This window comes from Orbicella faveolata, unplaced genomic scaffold, assembly GCF_042242905.1.
Source record: "Orbicella faveolata isolate gen_17 unplaced genomic scaffold, um_ofav_v1 contig_25, whole genome shotgun sequence".
Taxonomy (NCBI): Eukaryota; Metazoa; Cnidaria; class Anthozoa; order Scleractinia; family Merulinidae; genus Orbicella; species Orbicella faveolata.
In genome coordinates, this window is record NW_028301553.1 from 1658388 (window position 1) to 1668773 (window position 10386).

Below are 10386 nucleotides of genomic sequence, written 5' to 3' on the forward strand. Positions count from 1 at the left end.
GAGTTTTAAATGAAATGAAACCTAAAATCTCGCTAAATTTGAGTTTTCGTTTCCTGAATCAAAGGTAGCAAACTAAACGATTGAGCGAGGAAAGAACATCAAGTGATACAATATTTGATGGCGACAACCCCAAGTTGTGCAATATAACAAGTTTCGGTGTTTTTTTTTTTATACTGGGCTGTTGACCTTAAAAAAAACATTAAAGGATCTCAATGGTGATTAGCAGCAGGTTTGCTGTTTGCTGTTACAATTTGCGCCTCTTAAAGGAAATTAACACATTCCACGTTAAGTCAGTGTGACCAGGGGACAGCTGAAAAATCGTTATTAAGACTATGAAGCCGTAAGAAATCAGTCATTGAGTTGAATTTCTGACTGCGCAATTAAGAAATCTCTCATTACAGCAACAGCCTTTCAAATGTAATAATAAAAACAGATGATAATCCCGCTGAGAAATCCAGTTTTAATCATCGTTCCAAGGCAATGTGAAACTCAAATTTTCTCATATAGTGTTTTGTAATTTCTCGTAAAATCTCGTGAGAACTCTCTCTTTTTTAGTAATACCACCTTTTTTTACCCGCACGTTGCATATTTACCGGTATTACCGTGAAACAACAATGAAAACCATGGCTTTGTTTTGCATGGCGTTTTCTTTCTTGGAAGCAATATGTCAGCATTATGTACACTGCTATTGAAATTAAAATAATACTTAATTGTCTCGACCTGTCCTTTGCTTATCATTTTCTTCGGAATTTTCTTTTCGATATCTTTTCGCTTTGACTGTTTTAGTCTTTTTGTTTGTGTCAATTGCAGTCAAATGCAAAGCTCTGGTGGAATTCAATTCCAGCCTTGTGTCCCTGCCACAGCAACCTCTCAATACTTGATAGAATGCATTCCGTAGTTGAGTGTTCATGAGAGCGTAAATAACGAAATTACAGCACGAGTTACCATAAGCCAGTGTAATGACAGTTCTCTGGAGCGCTCCAGGAATCGCGCTGTCACCTCCAAAGGCACGGATCGTTGTTGTCACAAAATAAGGCATCCACATAATAAAAAACACACCCACCACAACAGCTAACGTTTTCACGGCTTTCATTTCTCTTTTTAAAACGTTGCTCGCTCCTTGATTTCCAGCACACTCAATCGCAGAAATTCTGCGAGTGTTTCTACGGACCTCTTTGAAAATGATGACATAGGCAACTATCATTATTGTAACAGGTAAAAAGAAATAAAATACAAGCAAAAGTATGGTTAAAGTTGGATGTTTCAGCCAGTTTATCTCACACTCTGCCATGACTGGGTTAAAGCGGTGCTCAGCGAGACCCAAGGCGGGAAAAATCGCTAACACAAGCGACTGCAGCCATATGTAAATCAATAAAATGACAATTCGTTTTGGGGTCACCTTCATGTCGTAGGACAGCGGCCATTTTATCGCGATAAGTCTTTCAATGCTGATTGCACAAAGATGAAGGATAGAAGCTCCGCATAAAAGGACGCCGAACATTGAAGAAATGTGGCACCATGTTTCTCCAAACGGCCACTGTCCTGCATAAACTGAAATGTTAATGTAAATTACTCGAAGTATCGGAACTAGCAGGTCCGCGCCAGCTAAGCTGCAAACCAAATAGTTAGTCAGGCTTCTTAAATTCCTGAATCTCCAAACTGCAAGGCACACCAGACTATTACCAAGAAGCGTAAAGATGGAGAGTAGAGAGAGGATAACTCCAAAGCAAATGGATTCCACTTCAGGTATTGAAGTCAGCATGTCATTCAACGGAGGATCACTAGTTTGGTTCATGACTTCACGCGCGTTGAGATACGAAAACAACCCTGAAATGTAAAGAGTAGTTATGTATACATTGAGAAACTTCCACTCCAACGATGAATGGCTGACAATCTTATTGTCTGGTTGTTCGTCATTCACAGGGTATAGTACAATCGTCGCCTCTTCTTTAAATCGTCATTACTCAATACCTTCAAGAAGTGTTTAAGTTGTCGAGTAAAGCTTCAGAAAACTCTCGACAATGACAGCACATTGTATGATCTACACTTTGAATTTTATGCATTTAATGATCAGCAAACAAGATGCGAAATGTGTCAAAAAAAGCAAACATCGGGAAGCATTAACAGAAAGAGACAGTATTGCAATTGTAATCTATTGATTTGATCAAAAGGTAAAAAAAAAAAAGGAATAGAAAGCCGCGGAAGTATAAATCAAAATTAAAATTGCGTTTTAATATATATTCGCCCTTCAGGTGCCGGTCAGTGATAGCGCGAGGTATTGTTAAGTAATGAAATAAGACGATGTTACGAAAGAAATTGCATGCCGTGAGATGTAAACCAACTAATCCCTCAGAAAAGGTACTACAGTAATATCTCTTGTAGGTCAGGTTTTCTTTTAACGGAGAGCAGTTTTGAGTCATACACAGAGGAAAGCGTTTCTAATGGAATATATATTTCTTTTTAAAGAAAACAAACTGAGTTTCCTATCGTGTCATTTCCGACACAATTCTCAGCTGGTGATCTATTTATACATCCGTGTTTTGCAGGAAAGCAAATAGCTTCGATCAAATAAACGGTTCTCGGGCGACTCTAAATTAAAAGAAAAACACTTTTTTTCCTGAAAAAAAAAGCGTGTTAATTTTCACTTGAGCCACAGTGCCAAAACGAAACACCGTTACATTTCTATCAAAGAAATAAAGAATCAAACGGTATATTTTAACATAATTCATAACCTCCAATAATTCGAATTTTTAGTAAGACGTTACCTTATATGGAAAGTGCGATAAAGTCAAAAAAAAAATCAAGTGATACCACGCAAATTCGCCTCAGTGATTGGCCAACGAGGAAGTAATTGGCAGATTGGATGACGTAATGATGTTTCTGTGAATAGAAACATAAAGTACATAAAACTTCCGCTAAACGGCATCTGAGCGATCGAAGCCTATGACTATTTTGCTAAAACTAACAATTATCCTGGTAGCTCATCAAATATTCAGCAAGATTTTGATTCCTTAACAGCCTTAAGGTGTTCAGACAAAATATTTATCCAGTTTCGATCTACATGCATTTATTGAACAAAAATCAGTCTTTGATAGCATATGTATTGTGTTTGCATCGATTTATTATCAGCTTCCAAAATAAGCTGTAAGTACGACCGTTGTAAGTTGTCAGTTAGTGCGAAGATATTGCAAAGAAAAGGTGATGAGAACATGGCCTTCAGGCAGAGCTTAAAAACATGACCACAAGGAGCAAGAGAGCTTTAAATGTAATCACCCTGCTAGCTGATATTGAACTTAGACGTCCTTTACAACTATCTCACTTGTTAAATAGCTACTTAATTGGATTTCTACTTTTCTTTTCGTAGTTGTCACGTGGTATTTGTTTCATGCGTACTATAGCATAGCACTGAAATAGCTTAATGCCTTTTTGGCAAGGCCAATCACGTGACTGAAGCATAAATGAGACTGCCCCAAATAACAACCAATATCAACAAACACTTAGATGAATATTCTGCTTACTACCGGGACCGCCATGACTTTCTTATAGCAAGAAAATATCAGCGTCTGCTAGAGGACTGTACGTCCTTAGAATGCGATACGTTTTTAGAATTCAATCTCGGGGTCTGAACGCTTCATAACGAGTTCATCAGGGTTCTTGCGTGTTTCGCAATTTTTAAGTAAAATAAGTCACTAAGAACACTTGGCAATGAATGAAAGGATTAGCTGGTTCATTAAAAGACTGGCACAGATGATGCACAATACATAATGCACCCAGTGGAGATGACTGACGTCAACATTTTGTCATTTGTTGTATTCAAGGCCTCAACGAACCATTGATATTTGCTTTGAAACCTGTTTCTGGCACTTAAGCTGTTATTGATATTGAATTCCAAAAAAATCTATGCCGTTTCATCTGCGAAAACCAACTAGTATGATGTTCAATATTGTGTTGATGAAGGTTATAGAAACGTTCACGAACGTGCGAAAGAGAAAAAAACAATTTGCTAACGAATTTCTGGCCATAACTTCACAAAAGCGATAAAAACAGAAGAAATTGTTTCTCTGTGTTGTTGCCAGAGATGCAAATCAGTAAAAAATTCCCCATACTCTAATGCTTTCTTCTTTTGAGGGTTATCAAGAAAAAATGATTTCACGAACGTTCGTTTTATTCTGACTGACATTTATATGTTCTTCAATTTTTCTTTAAAATATTAGCTTTAACCACTTACTTCTGGTCCACGAATTATTCATTTAATTTTCGGATTTAGACAGCTTTGTTATTAGCTATTTAGCTTTTAAAACTTGTCTGTTAATTTGAGCTCACAAATGTTAACCCTTCAGACAAATCTAGTCATTTTTACATGCTGCAGATAGTTTAAGGGTGAAATGCAAATCGGTAAAAATTCTGCGAGTTGTAATTTTTTTTTTTATCTAACAGTTTCGTCTTTCAGTTTCCGAGTTCCCGTAAGGTTTTATTGACTGCTCAAGTGAATGAGAAATGGTTGCAGGCTTTTGTCAGTAATCTAGAAATCAATGATGTTTCCTAAAAGACCGTTTTTGAAATAAACCACTGTCCAAAGTCACTGACAAGTTTCGTATTCAAGACGAATGGCACTAAAAGCTTATTATCATAAGGGATGACAAATTATTCAAATTTGTAATAAAGACTTGACAATACACTGCTGAAATTACAAAGATAAAATAGAACAAAATTCTCACCTTGTTTATGGTCTTGTTAGCAAATGATATGAAAAGCACTTCAACAGTAATTTTGTAGGGCTATGTTCCTCTTTGCCTTCCTATTCTATAACACAATCAGAAATGCACTGTAGTAAAAATCTTGCCTCTAAAATATTCCTTTGAAGTCTACGTCACCGTATTGTCATTCGAATAAACTTGCAGCAATGTTTTCAAAGCGAGAGGGAATTTAAAGTCACTGAAATTAACCTGGTATATATAATATCTGAAACTGAAGTAACAGAAAGAAAAATATATCAGAGAAAACAGCTGCAGCAGAGCAGCCAAGTAAAATCGGTGTCTTTGAGCCGCCGCTCTCTGAAACCTGTCAATATGACATGAGTAACGTCCGGCGTAATTTGTGTGCTATATTGGCCTAAGTAAACGTTAACCACTTTACTATTTAGACATTAGTTTCGCATTACAACAATGAGTATACATTGAAATCTCAGTCTCTACTCTGAGATGTTTTGTTGTTGCTTGTAGTGCGCGCTCGCACCGTTTTTTCGGGACGATCGCATTTCCGTCCACGAGATACAGAATAAAATACTTTATGTAGATTAAGAATAAGCCGACTGAGGAGCGGTGAAAGTATTGAAGTAATTAAAGAATATCTGAAGTAAAAAATGTTCAAACTGTCAATAAAGTGAAAAACAAAAGAATTAAGTTTCCATTGGTGTTTAGACTAAAGTAAGTTACGTTCACGTAGGTATGCTTGTTTGGATTTTTTTTTCTTTGTTTTTGTGTTTTGTTTTGTTTTGTTTCCAACAGTGTTAAATGACCGTTTACTTTTTCTGGATACCTCGAAAAACCACCGATAGCTGTTTGTTGAGTTTTATGTCCTGAGAAACCCAGTAAAAACAGTGTTGTTATGCAGGGAGGTTAATTGTTTGTTTAACACTGAACAGATCACAAGACGAATAAGGACTCTTGTTCTCTGCTCTTTCTCCTGATTCTTTATCATAAGAAAATAAATAATGAGTTTTTTGCATTAGAAAGCAATATTAAGAATTGCCTGCTAATGTGTTTTACATTGTTTGATCCTAATGCTCAATTTCAAGTTTGTTTTAAAATGGTAGATTTTATAGACTTTTGTTCCTCTCTTTTTATGTTAAATTGTAAAAAAGTAAAAAAGTAAAAGATTGCTATGTAAATATTGTTATCATTACAACCACGTTTAAGCCTGCAAAACTATCTCCACTGAGAAATATTCGAAGAAGAAACCAAAAAAATGCGCTAACTACTTACGAAAATACGAACAAACTGGAAAAGTGTTAACTGTAGTAAAATCAAGTCCGAAAATGATGTCTGCATTAGTATCTGTTCTCAGGACCTTATTGGGTTCAAATTTGAATTAGGAACATTAAGCACAATGTCCCTTTATGTTCATTGGCTATTGTCTTTCAAATCACCAGCTACAAACATAGCCTATCACCGCACCGCGTCCTGGGAATGATAGAAATCTTGTCAGGAACCACAGAAAACTTGAAACCGAGGCTCCTAACCAAGGCTCTTCATTCTTAGACCCAGACCCTACTCCTCTGTAATAATCGTGATCGAACCGCCATATTTGATGATGTTGCCTTGGGAACACTTGATAGCTGCATCATCTAAGTCGCTTGATCATTTCACCTGCGTGGCAAATAAATGTATCTTTTACTGCTGGTTGGTTCAAAATGGTTCAAATTCATGATAAAAATGGTACATGTTACGTTGTTTTACATTTCAAGTAAACAAAAACAGTGAGTTTTGATGATCCCTTGATATCATACAAGCTGACGGTGGAGTATTCATTTCGAAGGTTTTCGTATTCTACATCAGTTAAAATCACCAGTTGGTTGTAAGCTTAATATTAAAGCAGGAATAAAATATATTGTAGTTGGTGCGATATTTCCTCAGTGACTGAATTCATAATAAGCCAGAAATTTACAGTCACTCCTGACAAGGAAGTCTAGGTTAGCTGTCAAGTGAATTTTTCAGAATTACAAGTTGTCCAAATGATGACTCGACGCTTTGAAAGGACAACCAATCTGCATAAAAAATCATCCTAAATATAAAATTCATGCCGTAAAGATTTCAAAAACTTTTTTGTTGAGAAAGAAAACGTTCTGCAGATGATAACCCAGGCTTGACAAGAAATGAATCTTCCAGACTAAACTGACATTTTGATGTAAACCGCAGGATATTGAGTTAAATAGAGGCACTCCAACTTCAAGGCTAGAGATAAAAAGCGCAAAACATCAGCAGCTGGTTCTGACGTTTCAGAAAATCTATCTTTGCAAAGTTCTTTATATAAAGCATTTCAAATTTTCAGTATCAATTAATCAAACATGATGTTATAATGAACATCAAGTGCTTTCAGCGGAACACGGCCAAGGACTACATAAATTAATTATTCAAAAAATGGCATATGCCGCTCTTGGTCGTAGATATCTCAGAAATCTGTATCAAACTCAAAATCTGTAGATTCTACTTACGAATTTGCGGCGAAAATCAGCGGATCAATTTATGTCAAGATATTTACAAAAGCTGTGTAAACAAACGCGATTGCTGCGTCGTTGTTATCTGAATTGTGATCAAATCGAAGAGGACGGATCTGTTTATTCGAGGTGACCATGCTGACCAAATGAGACATTTTAATTATAACCTGACACTAAGCAGTGCAAAAAGGACGAAAAAACGTCCAATATCCGCCAACGTACGCCAAAAGTTAATTACAACGGGTATAATTACTTTTCTCAATTAGTTTCTTGTCCTATATCATCAGGGAGTACCAGAGTCTTTACGACATTAAACGGTCTTTTCTCAGAAGTCGCTCCATTTTGGGACGGCAAAGCACTGGTACAAGCAACTCTCCCGTCCGACAGGTAATTCAGCAACTGGACAACTGATAAAAAGCTGAAAACTGAGATAATCCGAAAAAACAATTTGTCTGCGATCAATTTAAGCTAAAATACGCTTTTATCAAGAATCATGTTCGGAGCTATGAATAACACCACCCGTGGAACAGTCGACAACTGCACTGCTGACCTGTCCTTAATTTCCTCGATTTTTCTGATATGTTTGTACTCTGTATCGAGTATAACTTGCCTGTTCGGCAATGGAATTGTTCTGCTCGCAATCTACCAAACGACTGCACTTCGCACAGTATCGAACTTTTTCATTGCTTCACTGGCCTTCGCGGACGTTTCGGTGGGTGTCTTCATGAACCCAATTCTGATTTCGAAAGTGGCGCTGGACCTGTGGCAAGGAAATCACTGGCTCTCAAAGCTAGCAGACTTCATGTGGATACAAACAACAACAAGCACAACGTTTAATTTATGCGCTGTTAGCGTCGACAGGTACGTGGCAATTACAGCCGTGTTCAAACATCACACAGTCATTACGTGCAAGAAATGTTTCGGGGCGCTAACTTTTATTTGGATATTTTCTGTGATGTTTGCTTCGACGAGATTTTTTATCCACAATCAAGCTATTTTACCAAGGCTTTGGATTTCAACCACTCTGATCACAGTTATAATTCCTTTACTTTTGATTGGATTTTGTTATGTGCAAATCTACTGCGCGGCCAGAGCGCAAATCAACAAAATCGCCAAGCGCAAGTTGACCGCCGAGGAAGCGAAACTATCTGCAAAGAACAGAAAAGCAGCCTGGACGGCGGCAATAATTATTTCACTTTTCGTAATTATGTGGACACCGAGCTTTGTGGCCTCTTGTATTGAGCTAACCACGGTGGATCGTTGTAAAACATTGCGAATTGATTTTGCGTGGTTCTGGCTGGCTTTTCTATGCTTTTGCTCTTCAGCAATAAATCCCTGGGTATATACAATACGAGTGCCCGAGTTTAAAAATACCCTGAGAAGAATTTTGGGACGAAAGCGTTTGAAGAGAGAACTTTCTCGGAGTATTGCCGCAAGTTTTCGAAACTCGAAAAGCAGTTAGCTTTTTAATTGCCAAACCTCTGGGTGGAGCAAAAAAACTTGGCCTTCTGACATGTTCAAACCGGAGGGAAAAAAAATCGTTTTTGGATTTACGTCGTTGTGGTTGTAATATTTACATGTAAAGATTTCGGAAAATTGTACAATATTTCGTTGGCATAATTGCTGCTAACTGTACTCAGTTTAGAGGGTGTCACTTTGCAGATTGGCTGGCAGCTGGCGAAATTAAGTCATTGCGCTGCAAGTTATCAGTTAATGTGATATTTTTAGCTTTTGGCGATCAAAATTACCTGCTGCAAGTTAATAGTTATATTTTCTACTCATTTTACTTCCACAATGAAACTAACTTTAAAAAATAGTCTACTTACCCGTTTTTGTTTGAATCGTACATTTGCAAGCTAAGACTGTACAAGACGATAAAATGGTCATCAATTTTCTACCAGACTGGTTGGACTGATTTCCTTTGGTGGGGGGTTTTTGCAAGCTAAGACTGTACAAGACGATAAAATGGTCATCAATTTTCTACCAGACTGGTTGGACTGATTGGTGGGGGGTTTTGAGGAAAATAATTTACAGTTTTACAGTTCTTTTATAGAATAATGCACGGGTATGTTGAAGCCCAACCATCCGGGTGGTGTCGCCCTTATATAGCACAAGAACAAAAGGCTTGCGTGTGAGCCAATGAGGAAGCACTGACGTCATGGTCAAACCGGACAAACGAGTTTCTGAGACCGGCTGGATTTGATGATCCAAACTGATGGCGGACAAATTCTGTCCAACAATCTTTTGAATCTACTCTTCATTCACAAGTTTCTATACGTCCAGCGACTCTTTAACGCCGTTACCATCTCTTTCTGTAACGCTGCTTATTTCTGAAGAAATTGTGGCGAAGAATTGGGTTTCCTTGCCACGAGCGACTTCAAAGTGATCTTCGAACCCGTTCATACCGTTCTCATCGTTTCTTGTTGGATTCCGCCTGCTATTCATCGATCCGTCTCAATGCTTCGATGCCGCTCTTCACGTTGTCAAATGATATATCTGCAAACTCAGGGCCTAAAGTAATCTTAAACCAACAACTCCCTAAAACTCGGGGCTTAAACATTCAGGTCACCTAAACATCGGAAGTTTGGGACCAAACAGTGACCAAAGTTGGACTCCATTCGAATTTTGGTTGAAAGATCAGCTCCTTCGATAGTTTCACGATTTCGGAAACAAGGCTTAATCCAGCGATATTGAATCACGATCTTTGTGAGACAAGATCTAATCGGAAGGGAAAACGAGGTGGCTTCGCAAATTATAATCGTGATGGAATTCTTTTTCGTCTTCGACCTGATATATACTACCTTTGGGAACGGTTTGATTGAAATCGCTTGAGTTAAGATTAAAAATCTACTTATTGGTGCTATCTGCAGAGCTTCTAATGTCTCCGCCCAACTATATTAATGAAATGGACGCTGTTTTATCAAAACTCCCCGATGCCGCTGAACTTTTTTGTATTAGGAGCCTTACATGTAGATTTCATTTGTAAAAAAATATAACAAACTTGAAAAAGAAATTGCCGATCGAGCTTTCCAAATTCACATCCCACGAGATCAACGACAAACAATGAATCTCAAATTGATCTCATATTTATAAACAATTGTTATCCCATTGTTAATTAGGGTGCGATTTATCCGAGTTTGACTGATATGTCATTCTCTAGTGCATGTACA

General features: G+C 37.6%; 2 protein-coding genes across 2 annotated transcripts; one reads left to right on the top strand and one right to left on the bottom strand.

The window, feature by feature from the left end:
• Positions 1-440: 440 nt before the first annotated feature.
• On the bottom strand, positions 441-5329 carry LOC110040326 (histamine H2 receptor-like). The gene is made up of 2 exons (XM_089294139.1): positions 4719-5329; positions 441-1827 (listed from the first exon to the last, which is right to left on the bottom strand). Exon 2 carries the CDS (start codon positions 1793-1795, stop codon positions 707-709), a length of 1089 nt encoding a protein of 362 aa, XP_089150265.1. The 5' UTR covers positions 1796-1827; positions 4719-5329; the 3' UTR covers positions 441-706.
• Positions 5330-7455: 2126 nt separating this feature from the next.
• On the top strand, positions 7456-10079 carry LOC110040648 (adenosine receptor A2a-like). Its single transcript, XM_020745919.2, has one exon. The coding sequence runs from the start codon at positions 7710-7712 to the stop codon at positions 8676-8678; it is 969 nt and encodes a 322-aa protein (XP_020601578.2). The 5' UTR covers positions 7456-7709; the 3' UTR covers positions 8679-10079.
• The last annotated feature ends 307 nt before the right edge of the window (positions 10080-10386 follow it).

What these genes read in the sequence shown, in the direction of transcription:
- LOC110040326 (XM_089294139.1), bottom strand. Translation starts at nt 1,795, where the DNA reads ATGAACCAAACTAGTGATCCTCCGTTGAATGACATGCTGACTTCAATA.
- LOC110040648 (XM_020745919.2), top strand. Translation starts at nt 7,710, where the DNA reads ATGTTCGGAGCTATGAATAACACCACCCGTGGAACAGTCGACAACTGC.